The sequence below is a fragment of the Heloderma suspectum genome, chromosome 12 (assembly GCF_057233095.1).
Source record: "Heloderma suspectum isolate Gila_16-S chromosome 12, 16-S_ref, whole genome shotgun sequence".
Lineage (NCBI taxonomy): Eukaryota > Metazoa > Chordata > Lepidosauria > Squamata > Helodermatidae > Heloderma > Heloderma suspectum.
The window spans coordinates 4296749-4310972 of NC_139469.1; the positions used below are offsets into that span (position 1 = coordinate 4296749).

Sequence of the window (14224 nt, forward strand, 5' to 3'; positions counted from 1 at the left end):
TAGCACTGGGAGAGGAGGTTTCGGACCCGTGGCCACTTACTTGTGGGGTGCCACAGGGTTCCATCCTCTCCCCGATGCTATTTAAAATCTATGTGAAGACGCTGGGGGCTATCATCAGGAGGTTTGGGGTGCAGTGTCATCAATATGCGGATGACATGCAGCTCTACCTCTCATTCAAATCTTCACCAAGGTTGGCCGTAGAATCCCTGTCCAAATGTCTGGAGACGGTGAGTGGCTGGATGGGGAGGAATAAGCTGAAGCTGAACCCTGACAAGACCGAGGTACTTTTGGTGGGAGACAAAAGGAGGCTGGGGGATGTTGACCTGGTGTTGAATGGGGTACGGCTACCCTTGAAAGACCAGGTCCGCAGCCTGGGGGTCATTTTGGACTCCCAGCTGTCCATGGAGGCTCAGGTGTCAGCTGTGAGCCGGACAGCGCTGTATCAACTCCATCTGATACGGCGGCTGCGCCCCTTCCTTCCCGACCATCTGCTCCCATTGGTAGTACATGCCCTGGTCTCCTCTCGTTTAGACTACTGTAATGCGCTCTCCGTGGGGTTACCCTTGAAGACGGTTCGGAAGCTGTAGCTGGTACAGAACGCGGCGGCTCGCCTGATTAAAGGCAGCCGCCGGCGAGATCACATCACTCCAGTGGTGAAGGAGTTGCACTGGTTACCAGTTGTTTTCTGGGCCAAATTCAAGGTGTTGGTTTTGACCTTTAAAACCCTATATGGTTCCGGCCCAGCCTATCTTAAGGAGCGCCTCCAGCAGCACCAGACAGGCCGCTTAACAAGATCAGCCTCGGATGGCCTTCTCTCTGTCCCATCAGCCAGGACACCTAGCCTGGTGGGGACGAGGGAGAGGGCCTTTTCTGTGGTGGCCCCCACTCTGTGGAACTCCCTCCCTAGGGAACTCCGTCATGCCCCCTCTTTAATGAGCTTCCGTCGTGCATTAAGAACGTGGTTGTTCAGGCAGGCATTTGGGGTGGGTTAGGGGATTTAAAAAAAAAAATTATGGTAGAATTTTATTGTTTTAAATTGTTTTATGGTGTGTTGTACATTGCCCAGAGTGGCTGGGTGACCAGCCAGATGGGCGATTAATAAATTTAATAATAAATAAATAAATAAATAAATAGGCATGCAAACAATTCAGGGCAGAGGCCCGTACGACACAAATCTGCTTATGCTAATTTATATCTACGTATGCACATTTCAGAAATAATTACGGGGATGTATTTAATTTTCACAGGAGGCAAAAGCAGCCCATTAATTTCTCATCCAAATCATCTCAAATCAAACAAATCCTTCAGTTAATTTGTTAGGCAATTAAAGCATTTAGGGCCCAGGCCCACAGGACAACAAATCTTTGTAAAGTCTGCGCGTGCTAATTTATATCGACGTACGCACATCTGTGCAGCTTCCCCCCTCCCCATTCTAGAAGGTCGAAATGCCTCTCCTAAGGCGCAGTTACTGGCAAGAAGAGCTTGAACCTAAACAGGCCAACATGTTTGGGATTCTGGCCACGCACCCTTTTCCTTTGGCCCCGCCCACCCCGGAACGGCAGCCCTCCGAGAGCATCTCGGGAAATTTAATCCGGCCCTCAAGCTAAAAGAGGTTTAAACAGCCCTGCTTTAGATGCTGTCTTAACAAAGTGCCTGGCAAATGGGCTGGAAATGCCAACTGAGCAAGTCCTGGCTGTATCTTATCATCACATCAGGGCTGATCCTGCAACTGCACCACAAGAGAATCACGGTGCGGGGGTGAACGCTAAAGCAATGCCAGATGCATATTCTTTCTTTCTTTCTTTCTTTCTTTCTTTCTTTCTTGTTTTTTTCCAGACATGCTTTAAATGCCTGATAAACAAGGGAGATGGCCCTGCAGATGACAGGCTAGCCAGAAACATCTGGAGGAAGGGAGGATTGGGACCAGTGTGGAGCCACTTCCTTACTTACCTATGACAGGTAAGGGTGACCTAGACAAAAGTGTGCTCTGTTTGGGGCTCGCTCGCTTGCACGCTCTCTCTCTCTCTCACACACACACACACCACTTATCTTCTGTGATTTTTCTATTTGTAAATGACTGAATTTCCTTCATTCTACTTTTTTATTTTTATTATAACATTACAACAAAAGAGGAGGAGGATTTTATTTATATTTTTTCTTTCTCTTCTGTTTAAATTTTATTGTGAAATTACATCGGTGAACTTGAGATCTGGATGGCTCACACAAAGTCTTGTGAACCTCGGCAGAACGTTCCAGTGGCAGAGATCCCCAAGTTCCAGCTGTTCAGATAAACTGCCCCTGCCGCTTGCTGGTCTACCGCTAGACAGCTGCTGTCTAAGCAGCAGCTAGCCAAAGTCACACGCACACCCCAGCCCTCTCCTCCTCCAGGACCACCGGCACTCCTCTCAGTGCCCAAGAGAGCTTCACCACACAATACTGAAGTTACAGAGGGAATGAGAGAAGCTGCAGCACCAAGCAGACATCCTCTCAGCAAGGGGGAGGCAACCTGGTGCCCACCAGAGATTTGGGATTGCATCTCCCATAATCCCTGACCACTGGTTATGCTGGATGGGGTTTATGGGAGGTGTAGTTGCCTGCCCCTGCAGGACTAAGCCATTCCTCAAGAGAGAGGGACCTCAACCCATTAGGCAAGTGGGAGAGTCAATACTAGATACAGGGAGGCCTCATTCCTCACTGTTTGAGACACAAAAGAAAGAACTGCTTCTCTCCAAAGCCCTCCATGAATGCCAAAGGACTCGGGGCGTGGGGCAACAGCCACAATTCATGGCTGTCAAGAACGTCAAGCCAATATTTGTGCCCCTCTCCCATGTCAAGTATGCCACTCGGCCTGGCACACTGCCCACACGAAGCCTCCAAGCAAGCAGATATCTGGATTTTCAATCTACTAGACCTGTGGTTGGGGCGGGTGGGTGGGAGGAGAAGAGTGGAGAGGACAGGCATGCAAAATAGAAAATACTGCATAAATTGAATTAATTCTCAATAGGCTACATGGCTTCTGATGCTCCCTATGCCTCCCTTGAGGTTGCACTGGACTCAAGCGCCTGAGGCACCAGCCCAGTTATCCTGTTGGCATCATCCCTTTCTCTACCCCCGCCACTCACAGCGGCATCAGCTTAGCATCTCCCCACCCCCAGAAAGGGCAGGACCACAGCTCAGTGGTTTCTGGGCAGAAGGTCTCAGGTTGAGTCTCCGGCATCCCCAGGTCAAATGAGCCCAGGTGGCAGAGCTGGGAAAGACCCACCTCCGGCCAGAGTGGAAACCGCCAGCCGAGACTGACCCATGTCCTGGCTTAGAAGCAGCTTCACATGCGCTTGCATTCGCAGCTCAGAGGGAGAGCCACTGCTTTGCAGGCAGAAGGTCCCAGCCGTCTCCAGATAAAAAAGGTCAGATAGCAGCTGACGGCAAAGTCCCTTCTCTGCCAAGGCTGCCCAGGTGTACAGCAGAGGTCTGCATGCTAGCAAAATGTCTCAGAGCAGCCTCAGCCCCACTACCCCGCTGTCAGGGTTCCCCTTATGAGCTGGACCCCCGTGAGCAATTCCTTAAGGATCTCTTGCCTCCTTAGGAGTCCCATCTTCCTTCTTTTACCTTCCCCTTTCCAATAATGTGGGGTTTAGACTGTAGGGGTGGGGTGACTGACACTGTAGACACAGGGTTTAACCACAACACTTTACTAGTAAATCAAAGCAAGCAAATCACAACTAAAGGTATTTACACAACAGAGCTGAGTGATATAAACAACATTAAGAGAAAATAAGTTGCAAAATGCAAGTTCCTTTACTCTAGCTGCACTTCAACCTCTCCAAACTGCTTTTTTCCCGCTCCCTCTTCCCTCTTCGTGCTCTGCTCTTCCTGGCTCTCTCACTCTTTTTATACCCTCCTCCCTCAAAACTGAAAATACTGCCTCAAACCTGAAGATATGAAACTTAACTGGGGAAATGAAACCGAAACCTAACCAGGAAAATGAAACGATTCCTCTCAGGGATACCCCTTCCTAACAAAAACTCCAAGTCTCTAGGCCTGACCTTTTTTCTTTTCCTTGCTTCTGCAGGCCTCAAACCCTCACACCCACCATACAGGTTTGTTGTTGCAACTCCTGGAAGAAACACTCAGGGCTCAAAAGTGGTCCAGACCCACACTCTATTCCACAGCATTCCCACCAATTGCTACCACGTAAGAGCTACCAAGTAGGAGAATGAAACCCCCAATACCTGCTTTGACACCTCCCCATAACCTTCAGAAGTGGGCAGACCTCAGGCCTAGAGGATCTGTTTTATTGGAAACCCCAAGGGTTGGCAAACAGAGCCAGGTGCAAAATAGTGGCTGGGGGGCAGAGAGAGGTGCAGGAGGCAGGCCAAGGGGCAGAGACGTTTATTTGCTACATCCCACGAGCTACTCATTGGGAGAGCCTAAAAAGACATCAGACTAGACATCAGGGATTCTAACTCAGAACTCTAAAATGGACTAGCAGAGCCGCACAAAGACCTGGTCAAAAGGTAACCAATCAACATTCCCATTTTACAAGGAAGGAACACTAAGGCAGAGAGAGAGACAAGCGATTAGCACAAGTCCAACCAGAGCAGGGACGTATTTTGTACTTGTAGCTGGAATCATTACACGGCTGGAATCAGAAACTCTTGCTGATCTTCTGCAAACTACCCACAGATCCACCTTCTGCCTGCCCCTGGCTTAAGTGTATATTACGTACAAAGTCACACTTTTGAGTGCAAGATTAACACTACTACAACGGTTTCCATTTGAAATCTGGTACTGTATTTTATATCTTTGTGCTGCTGCTAGGCTCTGTTGGGTTATTTTATTTTTTATACCATAGTTTTAATATTTTAAATTTTTATATTGCATGTTATGGTTTTATTTGTTGTGAACCACACAGAGAGCTTTGGCTATTGGGTGGTATAGAAATGTAATTAACAAATACTACTATAACACTGCTATAACACTACTTAAGCACCGACATACTGATTTGGAGCATTTGAAGGGTTTCACATAAATTATCTCTGTAATCCCAACAACCCTGTAAGTTAAGTCAGTATCATCCTCATATTGAAAAGGCCAAGAGGCAGTTGCCTAAGGCCTCAATCCTGTACACACTTCCTGGGGAGTAAACCCTATCGAACTCAGTGGGATTTACTTCTGAGTAAACATGCACAGGATTGCAGCCTGCTGCCATGAAATCACGAAGTGGCTGAGGCCAAGATTCGAACCAGGGGCTTTCCTGAGTCACAGCCACTACACCCCACTAAGCCAGAAATGCCTACTGCCCCCTTCCCCCCACTCAAGACGCACAATGTCAAGAATCCACCGTGGACAGCAGAGTGGCGAGATCAGGCCTGGGGGAAGGACGTCCCGGATCCCAGGGGCACTCGAAGTTTCTTCCAGCTAAGCTCTCGGCGATTCCCATCACATCGCTAGCCATCCCCCGACACCCCGTATCGTAAGCGACAAGGTCGGATGGCGTCAGCAGTGGTACAGGCCACTTGGGAGAGATTCCGCGAGCAAGCCAGCTAAATGCAGTCTGACACATTGCACAGAGTCCTGTGGGCTTGGGATAGTGCCAAGCCACTGATGCAAGGAATGTTAGGGGCCAAACTGTCTCATCTTGGAATGGTTAATTCCCCAATTTCTTCTTCTTCTTCTTTTTTTTTTTAAAGAGACCAGAGTAGATAAAGATGACTACATACCCCCACCCCACTCCCATATGCAGCAACTATTCATTAGCACTTCAAGCAGGCATGGGGTCACATTAAACAACGCAAAAAGCATTCAGCTTCCAGTGCCCACTACATCGCAAGAGGAATGCCCAACAGAACAACCGTTGGGGTGGGAAGGGGTGAAGAGAGGAGGGAAGGTGATAAAGTACTGGATAGTTTGTGTGTGTGGGGGGGGTTAATGCCCCCTGCCAACCACATAGCCAGGAAACACCCTCATCACAAAAAACTTCGGAGCTGTTCAACATGAGCAGCAGATCCATGCAACACAGCTCTCGTTGGACTGTTCCATTTCTGCTTGCAAAAGGGGGAAGGGTTAAAGGTTTGAATTGTCTCCCCAGGAAGAAACTCCATGGATGTACAAAATGAGCAGAAGAGAGAAAAGGGTATAACGCTAGCCATCCGATAGATGCTAGTCTTTTAATGAGCAGGACAACCACTACATGAGAGAGAATTTCACCCCGGTATTTCCTCCTTATATATACACACATACCCTGGAGGTGGAAATGTAGACTTCTGCAAGAGCCATACCATCTGCTTCAGCCAGTCACGTAACTCTGCTGTAAATCTTATTTTAAATAGAGGGGGAGCTGCCTTGGATCACAGCACACACACTGGCCACTGCATCTTCCAACTCTTTGCAACCATGAGATCTGGCAACTTACGGGATGCATAGCTGGAATTCTGAAGTCCAGGTGTTTCAATAGAAGTGACATAAGTAATCTGCAAAGGTGGGTCACGCTCTCATTTTAGAGAAGGGATGCACCGGGTTGACGAGGGCCGGGGAGGGCTATGTCCACGTGGAGGCAGGAACTGAACCCAGTCATCAAGCCCACCTCATCACACACCAAGGCCCCAACTGGAATTTCTCCCAGTTACATGGGCCCAGTATAAGAACACAGCCACCGGGTAACCACTTTGGGTTCAGGCCCAGACCTCAAACCGCCATGATGAGGGGCAGAAGCACCATGGCTGATCACAACCACACACTCCCCCGGCTGCTTCCTTGCCTTGATTAATTTCCTGGAGTTTGCTGCCACCATGACACAGGAGAGTCCCTGCACCAGCTTGGTTCCCTCCAGATGTGTTGGACCACAACACACTACTCTACCCTATCCAAGAGAGGTTTGGTTTTCCACTGCTGGATGCTGAGTTGTTCTTCTTCCTCTTTCTTATACATAATACTAGAATTCCTGCCATGACACTAATAAGCAGTAGGTTTCAGAAAAGACAAAAAATAAGTCTGCAATTTGCGGAACTCCCTGCCGCAAGATGTGCCAATGATCACTGGCTTAGCCAGATGTAAACAGGGATGAGGCAAATTCACAGAGAATTCGTCTATAATCACCCATTAGCCATAATGCCAAAGTGGAACCTCCAACATCAGAGTCAATCTACCATTGAATCCAGTTGCTGGGAGAGGAAACAGCAGGAGGGAGGCACTGCCTTAATTCCCTGCTTGGGCTTCCTGGAAACATCTGGTCGGCCACTAAGGAAAGCAAGATGTTAGAATGGACAGACTTTGGGCCTGATCCGTCAGGTAACGCTGTTGTACCTCTGCCTCAAGGGTGAATGAAAGACATCCTTATCTCTGAGGCAGGGAACAGGCCAGAGCAGTGAATCGTACAGAGACACAACAGGAAATCTCCTCTGGAGGAGGGTACTTGGACCTACAACAGCTACTGGAAGCCTTTTCTCTTTATTAACCCCTGCAGGGAGGGGGAATCTGGAAAGCAAGCAAACAGCTGGGGGGAAATGTTCACCCTATCTCCTGCACATGATAATCCTGCTCAGGCCCCACACGCTTACTGTAAAGTAAAAAAAAGAGGGTCAGCTACACGCTAGGTATTTAGCATTAAATAATGTTCAGTCTGACCCTGAGAGAGCGAGAGAGAGAATGCATATGAAAGAGTGTGTGCATCCTGGACTGTGTGTGTTCTCTTGCTGTCCGTTTGCAAATGGTTCCTGCTGTGGACCAGATAAATGTGGGTTTCAAAGGAGTGCAGAGTTGTTGCTGTGGATTCCAAAGACGGCTTTAGTGCGTTGCTGCGTGGATCTGCCTCAGTTTGCCTTTTCTGTCCAAAGGATTGCTGATGTAGCAGACAAATGTTAGTTCGAAGGAATGCTGTTGCGTGTTTGGGGGATCAGACCCAAACTCAACCTTGCAAGCATGTTCTTTGTCAAGTGACTTGCCCGTTTCCCTTAGTGTGACATGGGTTTCACCTTGAGCCTTTGCTATTTCCCCCCCATTTTTAATCATGAACAAATTGAATGTTTAACTGGAGGATAAGAACATAACCTAAGAAGAGCCCTGCTGGATCAGACCTAGGGTCCATCTAGAGCAGCATCCTGTTCACACAGCGGCCAACCAGCTGTTGACCAGGAACCCACAAGCAGGACATGAGTGCAACAGCACCCTCCCGCCCATGTTCCCCAGCAACTGGTGCACACAAGCGTTCTACCTCTGGTGGAGTGGAGACCACACCCCTTTTCTCCCAGCACAAGACCAGATGTGACATCACGCAACCCTTCTGAACCAAGGTAAGACACTATGCTTGAGTTTAGTTAGATGCTATGTAATTGTAATGCACAGCTTAAGCGTCCTTAGGGTCCTTGCAAGGGAGGAGGGTGGGGAGAACCCTGGACCTAGCTGGCTCCACCTGCTGTGACCCCTTGGCTCCACCTCCTGCCAGCCCACTGGGCACCAGCCACCACTGTTTCACAGCCCACAGTTTGGGAATTTCTGGAAGATGTTGCGCATAATAAGGAACGACCACACTGGGAAGATTGCTATAAGGTAAGTCATAATCTGGACTTACCTAGTGCAGTCTTCTCAAACCTGGTGCCCTCCAGATATTTTGGACTTCAACTCTCATCAGCCCCAGCCAGCATGGCCAATGTTCAGGGATGCTGGGCATTGTAGTCCAAATCACCCGGACAGTGCCAGGTTGGGGAAAGCTGATCTAGTCCAATGGCCCCACTTAGTGCAGGTTTTGCATAACACTAGGTCACCTTTATCTCAAAGGCTTTGAACACTGTAGAGCACCTTGGAAAATCCCACATACTGCACATTTCTAGATAAGTGAGATTGGACAAACCAACACTCTCAACAGGAAAAGTTACGGCCATGATCCTAAAGACACTTTCTAGGGAGCACACTGAACGTAGCGGGACTTGCTTCCAAATGAACATGCACAAGACTGCACTGCACAGAGCAACTCGAGGAAGGCTCATTACACAGAAGAAAACCTGGACCCGCCGCAGCCAACCAATCCCCCCTCCAGAACCGAGTATTCTGTTCCGTACAATAAGCGTGTTTGCAGACGCATCCTCAGTGTTTGAAGACGCATGCTCGTTCCATTGCTCTGATTGCTTAAAGGTGCACTCCCAGGATTAATTTATGCACAGAGAGGCCTCAAGAACAGCCGAAGTAACAGGAACTCCTTGCGGTTCATCGCTGGGCCATCTGCCTGCACTGCTCACCACACAGATGTTTACTCCAGAGAAGCACGCACCCCCGGTGGGGTCATACAGCAAGCCTTTCCAAGTTAAACAAGCTTCACTGCCTGCCTTGCCAAAGTTCAAAAAAAAAAATTACATCATTTGGAGCCCTACACAAGAGTAAGGCTGCCTGCTGTCCCCCCGCCCCCCCACTGGCCACCTTTTCTCTTTCTTTGAACTGGCTCTGTACCTTATAGCCAGCCAAAGCTTTTGCTGGAACAGCAATGGAGTTTTTGCCATCATTTACCAGGTAAATTGGGAAAGGGAGCAGCAGACCGTCTCCACTGTCGCCTCCAAGCTGAGATTGGAGCAGAATCAGTTAAAAGTGTGGGGAGGGGGCTGGGGACATAGACAAGGGAGATCTCTAGGTTGCAAGCCTATCCCAGATATCACCCCCCACCCTGCAAGAAACAGCCAAAAAGACAGAGGTCATTAGTGCTGTAGTGGTGAGACTATGACAGGTGAGGCTGAGGGTCAAATCCCTACTCAGCCATGAAGTTCACCAGGTGACTTTAGCCCAGGCACACTCTCTCAGCCTAACCTCCTCACAGGGGTGCTGAGAGGATATTGCGGGGGGGGGGGGGTTGAGAGAAGAAATCTATGTATGTCACCATGAGCTCTTTGGAGAAATGGTGGGAGTAACATGCAATAAAGTCTATTGCAAAGCTACTCAAGAGATAGCCCTGCCAAGAAACAAGTGGAGACAGGTGCTTTAGGGGATGGATTTGGGGGCCCCAGCAAAAGACTGCCCTGAGCCATGAGGCACAATCCTAAACAAGACCCACTGAAATGAAATGGGAGCAACACAAGAGGAGAACAGCCTGGTGGATCAAGCCCCATGTCAGTTAGTGAGGAACAAACCCCCGTCTCAGATTTTCTACCCCAGGCACCAAATCATTTCAGGCACGTAACAAATTCGGTTTCTCCCCTTAGCCAAGAAAGAAGAAATTATATCGCAGCATCCCTGATCAACAACTTCTGGAATGGGGTGGGAGGGGGTAAAGAGAGTGAGAGGAAGAAGAGGAAGAAACAGCTGAAATTTCCCAAGGAGGATGCAACACACCAAAATGCATGCCATATTTTTGCTTGCAATGCTTCGAAGCCATGGGGAGCAGCTGTATTGGTCTACTCCAGAATTCTGCAGGTAAAAGTTAAAACACCATTTGAGAAGGGAGCAGTGGCACAGAACTAGACACAAAAGGCAGAAGAGATGGCAAGGTATTTACGGAGAGCAACCATCCCCAGCTCCCTGCACAGATGTGGAACTACAGCCCCCGTCTGCCCCAACCTAACTGGGCAGGGGGCAATGGGAGTTGTAGTCCAACACATCTGCAGGGTTCTGGGTTGGGGAAAGGTTGAACTGAAGTATAATCAACATGCCCAAGTTTGATTCCGGCTAGCTCCTCTCTCCACCAAGCCAATGCAGGCACTGAAAGGGTTAATCAGGCTCATGATGCTGCCACAATAAAGAGGGCAAAAGGGGGGGGATTGTAAATCAAGACATAAATCAAGACCAAGAGTGGGAGAGGAAGCCATCCCCTTGGAAGGAGAAAGACGCACAGGGAGCAAGCAACCTGAAGCAGAAGTTTTGCCCTTCTGGACGACCAGTCTCTTTGCTGTTAAGTTTGAACCCAGCGTGGGAGACCCTGTGCCGCTTTTAACATGCTCAAGCTGCCAAGGAAAAGCGGTGACCAAGAGCTGGTGTCTTGGAGTGGATTCCCCAACAAAAAGGGAACAAGAAAGGTGCAAACATTTAAGACGCAAACCAGGAACACCTGCACTGACAACGTCAGTAGTTGCTACCAGGAGATCTTAAGTCTACAGAACACTTCCCTGCCCACCTGTCAGCCTTGGCTAGCTCTGGAACAGTGGTTATGTTTTGAAAGAGATGCTGGAGCTGAAGCAAGGGGAGGAGTCTTCCTGAACCCCAAAAACCTGCCCCCCAATCCCACAGCACGGGGGCAAGCCTGGGGCCTCAGACTGCACTCTGGACATGATCAGAAGTACTGCTTATTACTTCTTCACCTTTCTGAGCCCCAGCACTGAAAACGGGGTGGCTGCACACCAGTTCATCCCAAAGCATGAACTTTCAACATAATGGCCATCTTATGAGTTGAGGGAAGAAGGAGCGTTTGAACAGGAGAGAAAGCTTCACTTTCCGCTACCCAAAGGGTGCCTGAGCACGCTATATATATCTATATATCATAATTCTTCTCAAGTTTAGCTTTATGGTACTGCAAAAGAGAGAGAGATCGTTACAAGAGTTTTACTGCTTCCATCCGCCCAAGAGGCCCGCTCTCGGAAGAAGTTAAGGGCGTTAAAGGGGGGAATTAGTACAGATGCCACAGAAAAGGGGGAGGAAGGAAGAAACCCACAGCATCACAATAGAGACTGGGATCCAGTCCTCTACTCCGATTGCCTTTTCTCCCTGGACCAAAGTGGAGGCAGGAAGAAATGGTGGCGAAGGGAGAGAGGACGAAAAATGGAAAGAGCAGTTTACAAAAAAGCAATCGCCCTGAAGTCTCTGGAAAAAACAACAAAAGATTTCGGTTTTAATCCTCTCTCAGCCTAGAAACAGAGCAATCCTTCGAGACTGGGAGGGACTGAGTGTGTGATGGGGGGGCTGCATGAAATACAACCCAATGGTGCAGCCAGCAACTTCTGCCAACCCCCCCCCCCCCAAGAACTCGACATCTTTACACTCCCAAGCCCCGCTGCTGCCCAGGGAAGAGAGGATGGAATTTGCAGCGAAGAGAAGAAAAGAAAAGAAAGAAAAGAAGAGCCATTCTTCGAACAACTCCTCCCATTGGGAGGAGGAAGAAAGAGGCAGCCTAATTTTTGCTGGGGGTGAGCGTGGGAAGCCCCAAACACACACTCACAAGCCTCACGCACACTTGGAAGGTGCCGGCACTGGGCGCTTCGCTGGGCTTGGTGCAAGTGATCGGGAAGTCACTTCCACCCGGGGAGACCCTTTTCCTCCGGCAAAGCGCCTTCTCCATTCTCTCTCTCGTCCTCCCTCCCCGGTTTTGGTTCCTACTTTCGGACTGGATCTCCGCACACTTCAGAGGAGAGCAGCTGCGCTGGTTTGGGAGCAAAGCGCCCTACACTGACGCGCAGAGGGCGGGGGGGGGGCAATTCCAGCGCAATATACGCACACAAGCACATACGAGACACGCTCTCGCGCCCCTCTCCCAGAGAGGGAGCGGCGATTCAGACCCCCCCCCCCGCCACGCTTTCAGAAGGCGGCTAAGCTGGCGCAACCCACCCAGCTTCCCCTCCCCGCAACTACAGGGATGCCTCCCTTTCCATAAAGGGGGAGGGGGCAGACAGGACCAGGCACCCCCTTCCAAGGATGCCTTCGCTTCCCGGCATCGCCGCGCCTCCTCTCCGAGGGATGTTTCGCTCTTTTCTTCCCCGAAAGGGGCGGGGGGGGGGGCGCAAATCAAACCCACGAGCCTCTTGCGAAGGGGAGCCGGAATTCGCCGCTTTGCGCCCCCGCCTCCTCCGAGGAAGCAATGCTGCCAGTCCTCTTTGACGGGGGGCCGTCGTTCTCCCCCCCCGCTCGCTTTTTTTCCAGGGTTCGCCGGAAGAGGGGGGAGGGGGAATCAGACCTCTTCTTCCAAGCCGTGGCTGGGCCGAGCCGGGCTGAGCCTGCCCCCCCCCGCCGCGAACGATCCCTCCCCCCCCCCGTCTTCTCCCGAGCCTGCGCGCGGAGCGGGGAAGCAGGGGCCTCCCCGCGGCGGCCCCGGGCGCGCCCACCTTGCCGAAGGCGAAGAGGTCCTGCTTGAGCTTCTCGCGCTGGGGGTCGTGGCCCTGGCGGCGGAAGCGAAACTTCATCATCTTGCCGCGGGCGGCCGGCGGCGGCGGCGGCGGGCGAGGCAACGGTGTGGCGCGGGCGCTTCCCCCGGGCGGCGGCGGCCTCCGCATCCAGCGCAGGGGCGCCCAGCTCGCAGACGCGCGGCGGCGGCGGCCCGGGCAGGCGCGGGATACAGCCGGGGGGGCGGAGCGCTGCCCGGGCCAGCCAATCGGCGAGCCTCCGCCGGACAATGGGCGGCCGCCGGTGCCGCTGGAGAGGGGCCCGGAGCGAGCGAGCGAGGGAGCGAGCGAGGGAGCGGGAGGCCGGGCGCCCCGCTCCCGCGGCGCCTGCGCCCCGCGGCCGGCGCCTGCTGGGAAATGTAGTCCGGAGCGGCGAGGACTCGGGGCGGTGTCGCCGGGCGGCGGGGCTGCCTCGGACCTCGCCTCCGCGCCCTCGCGGCGCGCGCTGCAAAACGCGGCGCGGAACCGCGGCGAGAGAGGGACGCAGGCGCCCGGGCGAAGCAGGGACTGCGAGCGCGGCCGCAGAATTGAAGCGGCGGACCTCGGGGGCCGCGGCGCCCCGGGGAGCGAAGGGGGCTTCCCGCGGCGCGGGGGAGCGTCAGCCGCCGCCTCGCCGCCGCCGCCGCCGCCCGCGCGACCCGCATCGCCGCCGCCGCTGTTGCAGTGTGAACGCCCTCCATCGCTCTCTGGCGACGCGTGGCTTGGGCACTGCGAACCGCTCTGGGGCTCTCAACATGGGAAGCGGGGGAGACGTGTGCTGACCCGCAAATAAGTATAGCCCCGTAACCACGACTGAGTCACATGGAATTAACTGGTTGTTCGGTCGCTCAGTCGTGGCCGACTCTTCGTGGCCCCCTGGACCACAGCGCGCCAGGCCCTCCTGCCCCGCGCTCTCTCCCGGAGCGTGCTCAAGCCCATATTCCTTGCATCCGTGATGCTATCCAGCCATCTCACGAAGAGTCGGACACGACTGAACAACAACAATATACGTATTCTAACCTGTAAATAAATATAGCCACTTAACTACAACTAAGTCACATGGAATTAACATGTTGTTCAGTCGTTCAGTCGTGGCCGACTCTTCGTGGCCCCATGGACCACAGCACGCCAGGCCTTCCTGTCCTGCGCTCTCTCCCGGAGCGTGCTCAAGTCCATATTCG

At 51.9% G+C, this 14224-nt stretch overlaps 1 protein-coding gene across 2 annotated transcripts in view; it reads right to left on the reverse strand.

The window, feature by feature from the left end:
* LLGL1 (LLGL scribble cell polarity complex component 1) overlaps positions 1-13387 on the reverse strand; it is a 78273-nt gene extending 64886 nt beyond the window's left edge. The window contains exon 1 of one of the 2 annotated variants that reach the window (XM_084818138.1): positions 13008-13387. In XM_084818138.1, coding sequence (XP_084674264.1) covers positions 13008-13175 — 168 coding nt within the window. In that variant the 5' untranslated portion in view covers positions 13176-13387. The remainder of the gene's footprint in view (positions 1-13007) is intronic. The other variant, XM_084818139.1, reaches the window with a different exon arrangement.
* Between the last annotated feature and the right edge of the window lie 837 nt (positions 13388-14224).